The sequence below is a fragment of the Micropterus dolomieu genome, linkage group LG13, assembly GCF_021292245.1.
Source record: "Micropterus dolomieu isolate WLL.071019.BEF.003 ecotype Adirondacks linkage group LG13, ASM2129224v1, whole genome shotgun sequence".
Taxonomy (NCBI): Eukaryota; Metazoa; Chordata; class Actinopteri; order Centrarchiformes; family Centrarchidae; genus Micropterus; species Micropterus dolomieu.
In genome coordinates, this window is record NC_060162.1 from 3,564,922 (window position 1) to 3,581,850 (window position 16,929).

Here is a 16,929-nt window from a genome sequence, read left to right on the forward strand (position 1 = left end):
GCTTTTGTGGTTAGTATGTAGGGTTTGGCAAAGATAGCCTAAGGTTTTAAAGAAATTGGGCCTAAGCAATCAGGAAAAAAAAAGTAAGATAAAGGCCACATCCTGCTGTACAGTACAAGCTGTAATAATTCAAACATATTTCCCACAAGGGATAAAAATGATCTTAAAATTAATTCTACACTCACTACACCGTATTATGTAGTATGTTGTGTTTGTTGCTATTTCTATTTGTTTTGCGGTTTGATCACTAGGTTGAGGACAGCGAAAGTTATTTGTAGCTACATTCTGCGAACCCACCTCACACAGGTAAATGTCATGAATTTATGCCTGACTGTGATAGCCATGTGCTAAATGCCTCAGGCATATCTGTGAAAAACTTGTAGTCAAGGAGGTCTGTCAAGATAAAACAAATAGTAGTATGTACAGTAAAGTATTATTAACAGGTTTATGTTTTATAGATAAAAATTTAGAGCAAAAACTAACAAAAATATAAGCATAAATAACAAAAGTGCCTATTACAGAATTAAATGGCAACTTAAGACTGCTTTGCAGCCTTTATACGAAATAAGAATAAGTATTATAGTATACTCACATACTGTAAAGAAATCAGTTTTAACTAGAACTGTGTAATCTGTTACATGATGGATGATTCAACATGAAGTTAGATGAGGATGACAACATGCTTCTGGGTTTCCGCATACATGTAACTACAGTTATAAATACCACCATGAGGGTTTTTCGTCTATTTGTTCCAAAAATGTGTTTTATTGTTAATTTTCAACTACTGAGCTAAATTACAAGCAATACACCTGACAATAATCCATATTGTCAGGTGTGGGATTTTACTCCTTTGTTTCATTGTGTCCACATACAGTTAAATAATATAAAAATAAAACTGAATTTTTAAAAGAATGTGAATGTATTTTTGTTTTAGCCCAATTGTTAGTAATAAAAAGAATCTTAAAAAAAGTCCAGATTATTTTTTTATTAATTCATGCATGAGCGGGTTTAAAGAGCAGATGTGTCAAAACTACCTGCAGCTCGACAACAGAAGAAAAAAGTATTTTTTAAACACCCTGAAATACTTTTTTATTCTATAAAAATGTTTCCCCTTCGCTGTTGGATTGTGTGTCGAATTTAATGCCAAAAAAGGCAATTTAATGAATTTAATCTAGTGTACAAAAAGTTTTTCCACCAGCCTACAAACAATCTAAAACCAGCTGATAAATCAAGGAGGAGACATCCGAGCAGCAGCCATTAACTTATTTATTATACTGAATTTACGAATAGTAAAAGCAAACACTTGAATAAACAGTATTGTACATTTTTAGTCTGTTATCCTGTTGTTGTGGTTGTTTTTGTTCCACTGTACACAAGGCTGACGACATTTCACAACCTCTTCTTTTTTTTCCTGTAATCTTTTTTAAAAACACCCAAAAGCAGACGACGTGGACGCTCCGGCGCAGACGCACCGGAGTAAGGCGGACACAGGTGTGGACACGACCCCTTCACTGCCATTCAGATGCAGGGAAATCATAACACCCAGACTTTTACAAGTACATAGAGATGGAGGGCAAGGTGGGGAGGAGGAGGAGGAAAATACATAATAAACTGATCACTCGCCGTTTTGTGGCCTTTTAAGTGTTTAACCGTCCAGACTCCAGAGCCTGGCTTCATGTCTCTGTGGAGATCTTTAACTGTACAAGATTAACTGACATGCATCTGAGTAAAGAGCTTCAAACACAGGTGGGGGAACTCGGACTGCTATTTTTATATCAGCGTAATATTACACTTAAAACAAAAGCATTTAAAGGACATTTTTCAACCTTGGAGTTATTCTTATAATTTACAGTGGGGTCATAATGACTTTACACTCATCTCCTCTGAGAAGCTCTAGAAAAATCAGGGCACAAGCGGAAGCTTTCTAAATCTACTTCAGTTTTACAGAAATAATAAAACACTTTCAGTCTAAACAAAAGTAAACACAGAAATTAGCCCCTCTGACCAAACTAGCTGCACGCAGGTATGTTTAGATGTGTGTGCACGCTAGAAAAGGTCATAGCAACAGACTAAAGCTGATGCAAGTTGATTGACAGGAAATTAATCTGCAACGTCTGATACTCTTTGGTAAAAGTTTCAGTCCGTTTTCAAGCAAAAAGGCCAAACATTCACTGGTTTTAGCTTCTAAAATGAGAGGATGTGATGCTTTTTTTGGTCAAATATGACCGTAAATTAATTATATTTCTGTTTATGACTGTTGGTCGTATTAAACAAAGATTTTAAGATGTCACTGTGGCTTCTGGGAAACTATAACAGGCATTTTTCAAGGATGATTGCGAGTCGTTTCACTTTGACGGCCGACAATGTTTATTTGAACCAGAATCAAAGATGAGGAGTATGTTTCAGCGCTGATGAGGAAATGATTTGGACTTGATGCCAGACTTGTAAAGTCGAGACACATGAGAGTGATTCCAGCTGTGGCTCTGATCAATATTGCTGCGCTGGAGGCCGTTTCACCTCCCCAAAATGAAATCAGAGAGTTGTTGAAAGTGTGTGTGTGTGTGTGTTTGAAATGATTCTGGATTATGAGAATAAGACCCCGGGCTGAAAAATACTACACTTCTAAGTCGCTGTTAACACGGAACCCAATGATGAATTTCTCCCAAAATAATAATAATAATAATAAAAAATATCAAGGCATTTTTCTACACTTTGTTTTAATCCTGTCAGCTGAGACAAAACGCCGACTGTACTGAACATTTTCCTCATCAACACAAACACGGGATGTCATGTTCATGTAGAAACATTTCATTGGTTATAAGGACATAAAAAGCTACTTCAGTTTAATCAGTTGGGTGATAAATTAACCGCTTCAACTTTGCTCCCAGGTGGTAACTGTGCACTTAAGGTCAGATTTATAATACAGTGGTTATCTTTACCTTCTGCCTGCTCACTGACACTAGCACTATACACGTCTATAGTACTTCAATCCTTTGTTCTTTACGAGCCAGAAACAGAAAAAGTCTACAAAATGGACATCAAGTAAAAACCTAAATCTTCGGTTTGGAATGGAAATTTCAACGGTAGCAAAAAAACAAAAACAAAAAACATTCATGTTTATTGACATTTCATGATATTCTAAACCTTGCAGGGCTTTGTAGGCAAGAGAGCATTACCAATACTTCAATGTGGACTAAATGATAGTATAGCATGGCCTGTAGTAAGAGTCCACAGTGCTAATCCTCCCAGATACCCTGACGGCCCTCTGTATGTGAATGTTTGGGATGTTTGGAGGGAGGCGGGGGCTCTCACCGTCACCCTACAGCAGGAGGAAGTCGGGGAAAAGGAGGCGAATGGAAAAAAGGAGGTAAATATAGAAACGACCACACATAAACGTGTGCGTTTCTCTGAGTGGAGGGGTAAAGCAGGAGACTGACAGTGGTTTATAAAGGACGACGCAGAGGTACCCGGAGATGGTGCAGGAGTACGGGAGTCTCCGACAGTATGATGGGGGAGATTTGAGGGCAGTTCTGGGGGCAATCGCAAGGCGCCGGCCCCTAACTAGAAGGTCTTCCTGTGGATGGCACGTGCTCTGTCTTCTTCGTATTCCCGCTTCGACACCCACATCTTTTTAAAGGTGTCCAACGATGCCAGGATAGAGCCGCTGCCGGGAGGAAAAAGGCCAGTCAGATCACAGGTTTTATCAAATGTCACGCGTCTCATCCTTATTCATGGGTCAACACTGAATTCTTACCCAATCCATGTGGAGTACAGCCTCTCCTGGGGAGCAGAAATCTGGACAGGAAATAAAGCAACGACCAGTCACAAAACAAATTTTTTACAGAGCATTCAAGATGTGTGACTGTTAACGCCTCGCGTCCACACAGCTCAGCTCACGTCTCCTGTCCTTCAGCAGACACATTTCTAATGTAGCTCAAGTTGTTTTGTGCTCACTTTGCGTGTTTTATAATAAAAACTGAGCTAAATACACATTAGCATGCTTATTTCGATGTGACGACATGCTGTGTGACTGTAATTTAAGAAAGAAAAAGTAAAACCGAGCTGAGATGTAGCAGCAGAAAACTGTCCATGTCTGCCTCTCTGAGTACATGAATTAAAATCTAATTCAAAAGGCTGAAAAATTAATCAATATTACAGTGTGGCCAAAGCCGCTTTTCCACTGCACGGTACCAGCTCGACTCGCCTTTTTTTGGTTTTCCATTGTGAAAATGTTGTACCTGCACCTGTGACGTGAAAACACAGCAGACCGCTGATTGGTCAGAGAGAATCGTCACTATTCACTGCATCATCATTGCTGCACCAGACAGAGGCCAGCAACAGAAAGTTTTATATTTTACAGTTTTCATACATTATTTCATCACTAAATCCACCTCTGAGAAGTTTTGAGGTGAGAAATCAGCTGTGTAGATTTCAAATATTGACAGTTTTACGAAAAGTGATGGCGGAACAAAAATGTGCTTGAAAGTTTTCGGAGTTGAGGAGCTCCGCAAGTGGCGGCGGGGGGAAGCCTGCGGCAACCCGCGGGAGGAGCGTGCGAGGCGTCGCAATGACGACCGGCTAAATTGAGGGGTACTATCTGCAATGGAAATCGGAGGATGCTTTCCATCGCAGTGGAGGCGAGCTGATCTGATACTGGTAATGAAAAAACGGCACAAGTGTCACATCCAAATCGCAGGAGCTGCAGTTTCTTGATAAAAGGTAAAATGTGTGACAACATGCCGTAATAAATACGGGCACTGTGGCGCTACAGAGACGTGGCCTGGCCTACAAATCATATTCTCCAGTCATCATGGAACAAGCTTGTTTGGTCTCGACTCTGTCAATTAATAATAATCAAATAAGCAATATATGATTTTATTTGCGGATTATCTTTCAGCCCTAATGTGTTTAAAACAAAGTCCGTAACTAATTAAATACATCATTAAATAATAATAAGTGCCAAAAAATACTTTTTCAGATTAATTTCAGAAAGTGTAAAGATGGTGCAGCAGAGAAAGAGACGTTACTCATTGACAGGCATGACACGTAGACCCAGTGCAGCTCAGCAAACTGAACAACAAAAACTAAACCTACCTTGATCTTCACGTCTTTGGGTGCGAGCTTCTTGACTTCAGTTAGTAGTCTTTCCCCAAAGCCTGGAAGAAAAGAGACAGATTGCGTGAGTGAGCGTTTATATCTGTGAGACAGAGAGGTTGGTTATTTATTTCTCTTATTAATATTTGGTATTAGAAGCAGCGACAGCCCAAAGGCATTTTCACATAAAAGCAGAAAAACAAGGGAGTAGTATTTACCCCTCCTGTAATAAACGCCACCACCTTAGATACAGTGCTAATGTTGCTAGCAGGAGCGTATTAAAGACTATAGCGTTTAAGAAAAGAGGGCTTTAACAGGTGAATGACCTTCCATCACTTAACACCAACCTTTGATCAATGTCGATCCCCCACACAATACTATAGTGGAGAACAGTGTGCGTCTGAGGTCCATGTCAGACTTCTGGATAGCATAAGCCAGGACCTCGTGGATCCCCGAGCTTTCATCTCCTATCAGGTCGGGTCTGAACAGCAGCTCTGGAGCGCGGAACCTGGCCGGGCCGATCTAAAAAACAAAAAACAAAACAAGGTCACATTTCAGGGTTTGTGGTCAGGATGGGGAGGAGGTTTTCACAGAGGAGGAAGATTTTGAAACACTGAACGTCTTTCCAAAAACACTTCTCAGCATCAGTTCGACTCACGTTTAAAGTGCTTCCATCAGGGAGAACATACTGAGCCTTCTCTGTCTCTAAAGTCTCGTCCTTTTGCGGGTTGAGAGATAGATAACAGGCTCTCTGCAAAGTTGGAAACACGTTTGATTAGTATTCATAAAGTTCTTCAGATTTCAAACCAATTCACACGGACCACCGTACCTCTTTGACGGTGCGAACAACCTCGAACTCTGCGGAGGTGTTGAAGTTGTAGCCTTCCTTGCGCAGCAGCAGACGGAGATACCGCGAGACGTCTCGCCCAGCAATGTCCACGCGCATGATGGAGTGTGGGATGGCAAAGCCCTCGTAGATGGGCACCACGTGGGTGACACCATCGCCTGAATCCAACACAACACCAGTGGTACGACCTGTGGCGTACCTGCAAGAAACAGAGGCCAGTCACGTCCCATTTACAGACCACAGGACCCACGCTTGTCATGTCCTTCTAATCAGTATGTTTCTGTGTGATAAAGGTTCAACTGAACCAGGAAGTGACGCAAAAGGTCTGGAACAATGTTTAGGTTCACTTCAGTCCTAAAATCACGCTGCACTGACACTAAGGAACACCGGGAACCTACGGGTCTGAAAAGTGAAGACAATGCTGAAGTGCCTTAAACCTGCATTCTTTCTAACAGCCAGCAGGGGGCGACTCCACTGGTTGCAAACATTTGATTCAACATTGCAAAAAGAAGTCAGATTGTATAAGAATATGAGAAAATGTTTCTACTTCTCAGCTGATTTATTCCCTCAGTAAACACTTTCCTGATGAGTTTATGGTCTCAGTCGCTAGTTTCAAGTCTTCTTCAACACAGCATGATGTTCATTTAGTAAATTATGGTCCCATTTAGAGGAACAGAGACCAGGAAGCAGGGGAGGCTTTAGGGCGGGGCTACCTTGTGATTGACGGCACCACCTTAGCTACAATGCTAATGTTGCTAGCAGCAGATCGCTACATTTCAGACACTGTTTTTATAGCAAACCTGCACCTTAAACTCAAATTTTATTTCCACATCTGTGTAGCCATTAAGTTCTGAAAGATGTACATTTTCTTCTCAAATCCTTGAGGGTCTGCACAGATATCTGTGTGTTGCCCGAAAGTCACGAACACACGAAGGACGTACATGTGCTTCAACTGGAGAAATTCATGCGATCCCGAGTCTGCTGCAGCTTCATGTTCTTCTCTTCTCAACTGGATGGTTTTTGTTTAGGGTATAATGCTCATGGTGAGCTGTCAATCAGGATAGAAGCAACTTCTCTCTGCTGCACTTTGTATCTTTAACCAGCGCAGCTGAAAAAGCTTATTAGGAGTCGGCTGTAAATTTTTCTGGTAAGGACATTTTGTTTTAAGCTAGTTAATATCAGGAATTACGGATGCACCTCTCACCCAAATATGGTCAAGGATCCTTGAAATGATGCCGTGTGTAGTAACTTCTGACACTGTGTGAGCTCGTCATAACAGAGGAGTGTCAAACCAGCTGATGATTCTTCTTCTAGTTTTAGAGATTGCGTGCGTGTCTGCTGCAGCTTAATGTTCTTCTCCTCTAACCTGGCTAACTGGATGGTTTTTGTTCAGGATTTAATCCTCAGTAAAATGTAGATTTAGTATCAAACAAACAGGGGCGGCCACTCCTGTTTGTTTTACAGTAAATGTTTTTTAACATTTTGTAAATTGTGCAGATAGTGTGGTTAACAACAGGCCTTTCTGACGCACCAACACCTTCTACTCCACACAGAGCCTCTGCCTCACTCCAGTCAGCAGTTATGTGAGCGTGATTAACAGTTTTTTGTATTCAAACCACGAAGAAGTTGCAGAACTCAACATAAACCGAGGAGTTGTACCTCATAAAGTGGATGCTGGGTGGATACTAAACTGAAGTACAGAGCCATTAAACAAGTGTTTGTCCGTGAAATGTAATGTGTACTTACAAGCTAAGGACAGCCTGCATGGAGATGAAGAGAGCAGGAACGTTGAAGGTCTCAAAGAAAACCTCCGCAGCCTTCTCCCTGTTCTTGCTGGGGTTGAGGGGAGCTTCAGTGAGCAGCACAGGATGCTAGCAAAGATACCGAACAGGACAGGATTACTGACGCTGCGACATCAGATCTACCAAGCATGTGACCCGATTATCATGTAGCGGGAAGAGAGGCGCTAACCTCCTCGGAGAAAGTCTGCAGTTGCTCCTTGGAATAAACGTACTGCCAGATCCTCTCCATGTCGTTCCAGTCCTTCACTATCCCGTGCTCCATCGGATACCGAACCGACAACAAACCCCTGTGCTCCTGATGATCACAGACAAAGACAAGGGATTAATTAAAGTGGAGATCGACACTACCAGCAACTAAAATCAAGGATTGAAGCTAAAATGCATTTGTAAATTTGCATTATTTCACCATTTCTGGGTTCCTTTCTTTGTACAAAAGATTTGGTAATGCTCTTTCAGGCTACTGAGACAATGATTTAGTCACATGCTTCAAAAACTGCAGATGTTATGAAGGAAACTAACTGTGGACATACGGATGTATTTTGAACTTGTGTTTGTATTAATTGCGTTCTTAGTGTTTGTGTCTACCTGTCCAGTGGATGCACATGGAAGCAAGCTAGTTGCTAAATCTCATCTCTTCTCCTTGCAGTGTTTCCCATACGTTCATTTATTTGTGGCGGCTCGCCACAATATCAACGCTGACCGCCACATATTGATTTTTTTACTAGGCCTACTTAAAATCGTAGCTCACTCTCTCTCCCTCATGAACAGAGCTGCGCAAATCTGTCCAACACAACGCTCTGAATGTCGGAGACACAGTTTAAAAAAGTTATTAGCAAGCATGTAAGGAGCCTAGCTACTAAGGAGAGCTAAGTTAATGTTAGAAAACAGCTGGGTTTTTGAGGCTAGCACTGCCTTGTATGAGATTAATGTTTTTTCTACATGACAACTCCCTGAAAACTAAACGTTGTTCACTAAACTACAGCAGCTGTTGTCTGGGTGCAGTTTTATGCCTCAGTGGAAAAAAACTCTCACATGACATCTCAGCTTGTTTTTGCCTGAAGGCCCGAGGGAGACAAAGCGGAACAAAGTTCTGGGATGTGATAAAAACCGAGCTTTAGAGATATCAAACTAAATGCTAGTATGATCCCAACTCTGCACACCAGCAGGCACACAACACTCCCACCATGAAGCCTGGCGGTGGCAGCATGATGATGTGGGGAAGCTTCTCTGCAGCCGGTCTACGTCTTCTAAAAAATATTTTTGAGACATTTTTATGCCTTTATTAAATATAATAGAGAGACGACATGGGGAGGGGGAGGTGCAACAACAGTTGTGGACAGGTTGTGGTTCATGGTGTACGTCTTTAGGCCTAAGCTACAAGGGTGCCCCTGGTGTTTTGCTCATTTCTGGTTGTTCCATTTATTGGAATCAGCAAACCCCAGCTTTGTGGGCGGGATTAAATATCGGGGTGCCATTTTTTTATTTTTTTTATTTTTTTTACACATAGCAAGCTGGCTGTGTAGCTACATCTGTGCAAAATAGCAACAGAAAAATGGTGACAAGTTGGGATGAGACGGATGCATCTGTACAAGTTATTATTAAGTTTACATACAGAAATATCAACTCCTAAATCAACACAATTATTTGATCTGCACGACACAAAATATGCTAACAGTGTTTCCCGCAGAGGGAACGGCAGGTATAATTCTATTTCTAATATAAAGTTGCCAAAACAACACAGATCTAGTACTCTGGATTTGTCCATTTTCACAACAGCAGGTGCACCGCATGTTGAGGAGGCTAGTTAATGAAGTAGCCTACTGAAACGCTCAAAACCAACGTATATGTGGGAAACTGTAACAGCTCCCAGTTAATGCTCCGCAACTTCTGACACAGACTGACAGGACAATATAAGTTATTGGACAATATAAGTATTATATTGTCCTGTGTGTGTTTTCTTGAGAGCAACGTGGTAGAAGAACCTGTTATTATATTGTATTATTGTATTGATTCCTATGGTTCTTATACAGACGACAGTCTTGAACTTGGCTGTACAATAACAGAAAGAACTGGAAGAGCTCCAAAGAGTTTAAGATGTGTTCCACACCTTCCTGGTAATGTCACTGTCACAGGTCCAAAATCTCCAGTGCATTACAGATTACTGGGGGAATAGAGGTGATTTGTTTTTGTTGAATTTGTAGTTATATTTCTGAATAAAAGTACACATTGTGCACAAACATATCTTCAAGGCATTATCTGGAAGAATTCCTCCTGTGTGATTCTGGAGTTTGCTGCCTAAAAATTCCTCCATATACAGGAACTGATGTAAAGAAAGCAGAAGTGTGTGTTTGTGTCTTACTTCTGCCTTGGGTCCGATAAAGAGGTCTCCCTCCAGGGCCCCTGCCATCACACGCACATGCTTGGGACGCCCCACACTGTACCGCACACACAGAGAAATGAACAGTCAGACAGTAAATATAACACAGACAAGTATGCAGAATTGAGTTAAACTAAACATATCTGACACCAGATATGAGCTGAAATTTTAAGACAAGTTTCAGAAAATTAATCTGCAACTTTTCTGATTTCAGTTTATTATTTGTCTCACTTTTCAAGCAAAAATGCCACAAAACATTTGTTGGGATCAGCCTCTTAAATGTGTATAATATTTTCTGCTTTGCTCTCTGTTACAAGATTGTAAATTACACATCTTTGGGATTTACACTCAGAATCAGAGAGAGCTTTATTGTCAAGTTATATTTTACACATACCAGGAATTTGCTATGGTGATTAGGTGCCAGACAAAGACATAAACATACAGCTGACATAAATAACTTTACAAAATATACAAATATTGAATAAACAGATGCAAGTTACAAAAGAATTATAGAATAACTCTGTGTAAAAGAAAAACAAAACAACGTGGCAGTTATTTACATGTGCATTACTCTGGATTTGTGTTGACCAAACATACTACAGGTGGAGAGGATTTGTATTTATACAAATATAAAACTGACAAAATATAAAAGAATAATAAGGAATATGTGCACAACTCTGAATATGTCACAAAATTCTGGCATTTAAAAACACTTTAATTAATCAATAAAATCCTCGTTACTATAAAGTTAACATTATACATACTACATATGATCCTTTTATTCTAGGTCAAGCAACACTTACTAGTTAGGGAAACAGTATTTGGGGATCTGGTCGCCTGCAAAACCAGCCTTGATAACCCCCGAACCCTAAAGAAAAGACAGGCATGACATTTAGGCCCAAAAACACAGAGTTGTGGTTGAACTAAGAGCAGCGAAGCTTTAATCTCTAAACAGTGCGAGAGGTCATAAGACACAACCTGAGGCCACCAGCAGTCACACACTCATGCTCAGACACCAGCAGCTAGAAGAAACACTGTGTGTCCTAGATCGCTGCTGTCTCAAGAGCTACTTTGTCCTGTGCTGTCATGACTAGCAAGGCCGACACTATAAATATATAAATATGCATGCAAACGTTTTTAAACATACTTCACCACAATCTATTTTCTGATGAGATAGCTTGTTCGATCTATGCGTTTACCAAATATCAACAGGTGAGGTGTTGCGCTCTGCAGACACACCTGTAATCTTCCTCTACAGTTTCTGCTTTCACAGCCATAAAAGTACGTGTGTTTTCCTGTGTCAAAGATCAGATTATTAACAATCAAAATGTTTGCTTAGCAGCTATTCTGGCGCTCTGTATATTAATGGAGGAGAACAGGTATTGGCAACACCTGCCAAAAGAGAATATATAACACAGATTAGCAATGGCACTAACATATAGCTAGCTGGAAATCTATTCGGGTCACAGAATATAGTGTAACACCAGCAATCAAAAACGTGCTGTTTGTATTCCTTTAACTGCATTGCTAACATCCGTGTGCTCAAAGCAAAGCTACTGTTTGTGCTTCATATGAAGACACAAAGCCAGCTATAGAAAGAGTTTTATCTGGATCTGGTCTACATGTAAAAGTAAAAAACAACAGCATATAAATCGTCCTTTTTAGGAATAAAGGTTTCACAAATCTGAAACTTTTTTCCATAAAGTTTAGCCTCTCTGGGACAATTTAGGCCAGATTTGACAGCTCCAGTTTTTTTTTTTTTTATCTTGATCTGGTCCAATGTGGTCTACATGTAAAAAAAAAAAAAGCAAACAAACAAAAAACAACAGCATATAAATCGTCCTTTTTTGGATTTCCGCAAACAGAATAAAAGTTTCACAAATCTAAAACTGTTTTAAAGTAACGTTAGCCTCTCTGGGACAATCCAGTCCAGACTTGACAGCTCTAGGCGTAGCGGTTTTTGTTTTATCTGGACCTGAACTTTCCCCTGACCTGCTGAATCGGACGCTTGTGCTTCATATGAAGACGCAGTTAATCGGCATCGTGTTCAGCTAATGCCTCGGAATGAATCTTACATGCATCTCTTACATCCTTGACAGCTCAGTCCGCTATGCTAGCTGTTTAGCATTTCGGTCCAGCTCCAGTACCACGGACAGCAAACCGAAGCTTAGCTAGCCGGTTAGCGCTGCTGTATGCTAGCTACAGCTTTAGCTAGCTCTGGATAAATCAAGGTTCGCTACATACATACTAGCAGCTGGAGCAATGCCAACGTCGTTTAACGTGCAATGCCGGTAACTACTGCACAACTAACGAGCGTGACCGAGATCCACAATCTATACTGTTAGCTTTAACACAATAGCTCTGTAAGCTAACAGCTAGCCAGCCAGCGGCCTCGGTTTGGGTGTGGATGAATGACATCATCATACTTACATTATCAATCACAACAGGCTGGTTAGCTAAAATGTCATAGGATTCCATGACGGACTGTGTATTTAAGATATGTTTCTATCGATCCGTGTGTGTATTCCTCCCGGTTTAGTGTTTTAATCATGTAAATGACAACACGCCCTGTCACTGTGCACTCCGCCGTCTCGACGCCCCGGTGCTGCTGCTGCGGAGGGTTGGACCGCCTCCCTACCACAACAACATCGGATTGACTGACAGGAGAATCGGCCAATCACCTTCACTAGTTTCTTGACTGACAGGAGGGTTAACCAATCACAGCGTTTAACCATGTGGCCATGCGTTACTGTCAAAGAGCAGCAGCGTTTTTGTCCACCCTGTAATGTGTAAACCACAACATGTCTTTGTGAAAATAATACCCAGTTAATATTTTCTTGTTTATTCTGATCTATTGGGTACGATTAAATAATAACTATACGTTTATAAAGAGTATTCAGCTCAGCATTTACAAAGGGTTTATACGTTTTAATACTTGATAAATTATTTTCTAAAGTCTCACAGATCAGGTATGAGGTCATAAATAATTTTAGATTGCCAGGAAAAATCCATTTGGGGGGTATTTTTGCTTTCTATTTAGTGATAATGAGGTGGTAATTCATTAATCAGTACTAATGTGTTTCACACTTTCTAATAAGCCATCAAGTGTGCAGCTATACGACATGATGAAATGTCTTTAATAAAGGGGTTTAATCATGATTTGTGCAGTTATAAGTGTTAATACATCACGAATTAAAGGCTCTAGCCATTAAGTGTGCAGTTATGGATGTTAAAATGTCATTAATAAACTGTTTCAATCATCATGTCTGCTGATGTAAGTTTAAATATTCAAAATACACTCGAGTAAAGTACAAAATTACAAAAGTATCAAAAGGCAGAATTCACTTTGCACAATGGACCCCGTTTGGATAATCATTTGGATAACATGCAAGTAGGAATTAAATGAGTTGTCGGTGGAAGAGACCCTCATTTTAATTGATTTAAATACTGGGTATCTCAATTAATGAAACTATTTTTAACAATAATGATAAAATTTAAAATATGAAGCCCTCTGAAATGTAGTGAAGCAGCGGTATAAATAAGCATAATGAGGATAAACTCAAGCAAAGTACAGGCACGACGTGATACTGAATCCTGACATACTGAAGTACAGTACTAGAGCGATTATTCTTAATTATTTTCCTCCTCTGATTGCTTGTTGTCGCCAAAACAATGACACGGACGGTGTTTTCACGCCGAAAGTTAGAATTCTGTGGTTTCCCGCAGGCCGTGAATGCAGCAACCACCGTCACAGCCGCTGACCAATCAGAACACTTCTTGGAGCCCGGCCACCGACCAATCATGAAGCTGTAAATGCTTAGCTAACATGCTCTTGTCCGGGCCGTGTGAGGAAAACACAGCGCAGAAGTTCGTGTTTGACAGTGAAAACTTGATATATTTGGACACATTTTTCAGGTATGTGGTGTTTTTATATTAGTATCACAGAGTCGTTTTTAAACTGAAAGGCAAAGAGGTTAGTTATACTATCTGTTAACGTGGTTTAGATGCTGTTTATAATGTAAAGTTAACACCTTCCTGAAGTTGACGTTAATGAGCTAACTCATGTTAGCATGAGAGTTTTGTCCTGTGGACAGAAAACATAAGATAGTTAAAGTCAGTGAAATTACAGGGCGATGTTTATGCTCTTTATTTCAAATTAAAACTATAGCTGACTTGTTTCGCAAGAAGAGTTTTACTATTGGTTTCAGTTTGTGTGTTCAGGTGCTTTGCCACACGTCTCACTTTGTGCACAAACTTTGGACTTTATAGATTCTGTTTGGGGACAAAATATGTGTCACTAGTTTGGTTTCACCATCAGGACCAAACATAAAGTGGTTTCTGTCTTCGGTTGGCGAGGATAAAGTGAAAGTAAATGTAAAAAGTAAAGTGCCAAAGTAAGCAGCTTTCTAATGTTGGCAAAGTGGAACAAATTGGGTTAATTTAGGTTTTTATATATATATAAAATATAAAATTATGTTGATCAGACTGATCTAAAATCAATATCTTCAAAATAACTGGTAACGTTATAGCTGTGACATAAATGTAGTGGGGTAACAGTTAGATTAGTTAGATACCATAAAATTTAAATTAATAACTCTGGGTTTTATTTTCTTGAATCATAGGCAGATAACTTCTATCAAAAAACAGACCAGGCCTGTGTTTATTTTTCCAAACATGTGTACCTGTATATCATATCCACCGTCAACATGTACATAATGAGAATAGTTTACTCTTGCATCCTTTGCACTCTGATTACTGCACTATTTGTCAATAAGTCTATATTGTTTGGTTCATAGTGTGTATATTAGTGTTGTCTACTCTGTAGTTTGTGTCTGATTTTATTATTATTATATTATTATTTTATTATTGTATAAGTAAGCACATCCTGAGCAATGTACAATCCTGAGTCAAATTCCCCGTATGTGTACACATACCTGGCAATTTGATGTAGCCACATCATGCCAGTAAAAGGGACAGGCGTCTAACTGGGACTTTTAAGTGAAGTTTTACATTAAATGGTCAAGTAAAGTAAAATTACCTCCAAACTTGTACTTAAGTGAAGTACTGTGGTGCTGCAGAGACGCCTTGTCCTACAAATGTTTTCCTTCAGATGTAAGAAAAAAAAAATAGTTTGGTAAAGACCCCAACAATTAATATTTCTTTAATCGAAAATTAAAATTGTGATGCCAAAATTATCATTCCCGCTGATCCTTAATTATATCTCAAATTTGTAATAACATAATAGCAATAGGTTGTCTGTGTGTGTTTTTGTTGTTGTTATTTTAAAGAATTGTGCAGCCTTAGTAGAAACCAAAGCTTAAAGGAGAGTAAATATTGGACTTTATCAGGTGGCCACAACTTCAGTGGGATGCTACTGTTGTTCAGTGTCTGTTTATAAATGGCTTATGATAGTATGTCGGTGTTATCACTTTATGCAAATGCAAGTTCTTGGAAAAATATACATTCCACCGTCATAAAAATAAACCCAACTGTTGCATGTGTGTCCGTGAATCAGTCAGTCTGTAAATGCTCATTTCACAGATCCTTGCTGGTCTGATGGGTTCATGATAACATCTCGGAGAGCAGAGCCCGTTCAGCACCATGGCCCTCGCTGAGGAGCAGCCTGAGAAGTAAGACCACACCTCCTGAGTGCGAGTCATGTCGGACTTATTGCACCATTTCATTCATCCATGAGTTGTTATGATGAAGGCATTGCAATTCTCTAAATCACTGACATTATCTGTACATGACTCGTATGGAAAAAATTTGACATGTTCTCACTTGAGGTCAAATCTGCTGTTAGGAATGGCATGAGGACAAACGTGTTACTGAAGTCATGTTGCTCTTGAATCTTTTAAATGGTTTCTTTACTGCTGCGAGCTCCACAAGTGAAACTCCTCTCCATCGTATTTGGGTGGTGATAGAAGTCTCAAACGGATATCAGGACAAATAAAACCAAAGCTTATCTGCATCATCCTTCGTGCGTACATCATAAGAGGAAATAAATATCGTACTGTGAAGAGGATCAGGTTTTACTGGTGTGAGAGATGGGGAAATCAAAAAAGCAAAACAATGGAAGGTGAAAAGCCTGATTATTAGTAACCCATTATTGAAATTATGAAAATTCTACAAAACTGTTGGAATTATGGTGTGAAGCACTTTGAAGTGCCTTGTAGTTGAAATGTGCTATACAGATAAACTTGCATTGCATGGCAAGATACCACTAGGGGTAAATTATTTATTTATCTATCTGTCGTTATTGGTTAAACTAAAAAGTTTAATGGTCTAAACATGCAGCTTGCAGGGTGTGTGTTTCGTACATAATACCTCCATGATTGTATTTTGGACATGCAGAAAAGGAAGTGGCTGTGATTGGTTCCTACATAAGCTCACTGCACTGTAGCTTTTGATGGTTGATGTGGCCTGTTTGTAATTTGACTGACATGTTAGTAACACTGTGTCTTGTCTGTCTGTGTGCATGTGCTGTCCAGACACTGTTGGGTGTGTTTTGCCACTGAGCGAGACGACCACAGCGCAGAGTGGGTGAGCCCCTGCAGGTGTAAAGGCTGCACTAAATGGATCCACCAGTCCTGTCTGCAGCGCTGGCTGGACGAGAAGCAGAAAGGAAACAGCGGAGGAGCGGTGAACTGTCCGCAGTGTGGCACTGAATACCACATCACCTTCCCCAAGATGGGTATGTGAAGCTTTACAACAAGAATGGCAAGTCTCTGAAGTCCAGAGAACGTCCAGGTCAACCGGTCACACAGCAAAAAAACAAACTTTATGGCAGAGCTAGGGGAAAAGATGAT

The 16,929-nt window shown here is 40.1% G+C and overlaps 3 protein-coding genes across 3 annotated transcripts in view; 2 read left to right on the forward strand and 1 right to left on the reverse strand.

The window, feature by feature from the left end:
• Nucleotides 1-1,252: 1,252 nt before the first annotated feature.
• On the reverse strand, nucleotides 1,253-12,732 carry actr1b (actin related protein 1B). Its single transcript, XM_046067800.1, has 11 exons — nucleotides 12,551-12,732; nucleotides 10,924-10,988; nucleotides 10,103-10,178; nucleotides 7,913-8,038; nucleotides 7,688-7,812; nucleotides 5,924-6,140; nucleotides 5,753-5,845; nucleotides 5,442-5,616; nucleotides 5,095-5,156; nucleotides 3,755-3,795; nucleotides 1,253-3,664 (listed from the first exon to the last, which is right to left on the reverse strand). Exons 1-11 carry the CDS (start codon nucleotides 12,596-12,598, stop codon nucleotides 3,562-3,564), a joined length of 1,131 nt encoding a protein of 376 aa, XP_045923756.1. The 5' UTR covers nucleotides 12,599-12,732; the 3' UTR covers nucleotides 1,253-3,561.
• A 1,154-nt stretch (nucleotides 12,733-13,886) lies between these two features.
• Nucleotides 13,887-16,855, forward strand: LOC123982334 (E3 ubiquitin-protein ligase MARCHF5-like). The gene is made up of 3 exons (XM_046067803.1): nucleotides 13,887-14,035; nucleotides 15,662-15,750; nucleotides 16,612-16,855. Exons 2-3 carry the CDS (start codon nucleotides 15,722-15,724, stop codon nucleotides 16,820-16,822), a joined length of 240 nt encoding a protein of 79 aa, XP_045923759.1. The 5' UTR covers nucleotides 13,887-14,035; nucleotides 15,662-15,721; the 3' UTR covers nucleotides 16,823-16,855.
• A 48-nt stretch (nucleotides 16,856-16,903) lies between these two features.
• LOC123982179 (BTB/POZ domain-containing protein KCTD9-like) overlaps nucleotides 16,904-16,929 on the forward strand; it is a 7,172-nt gene continuing 7,146 nt past the window's right edge. Inside the window, exon 1 of the mRNA XM_046067599.1 lies at nucleotides 16,904-16,911. Coding sequence (XP_045923555.1) covers nucleotides 16,904-16,911 — 8 coding nt within the window. The remainder of the gene's footprint in view (nucleotides 16,912-16,929) is intronic.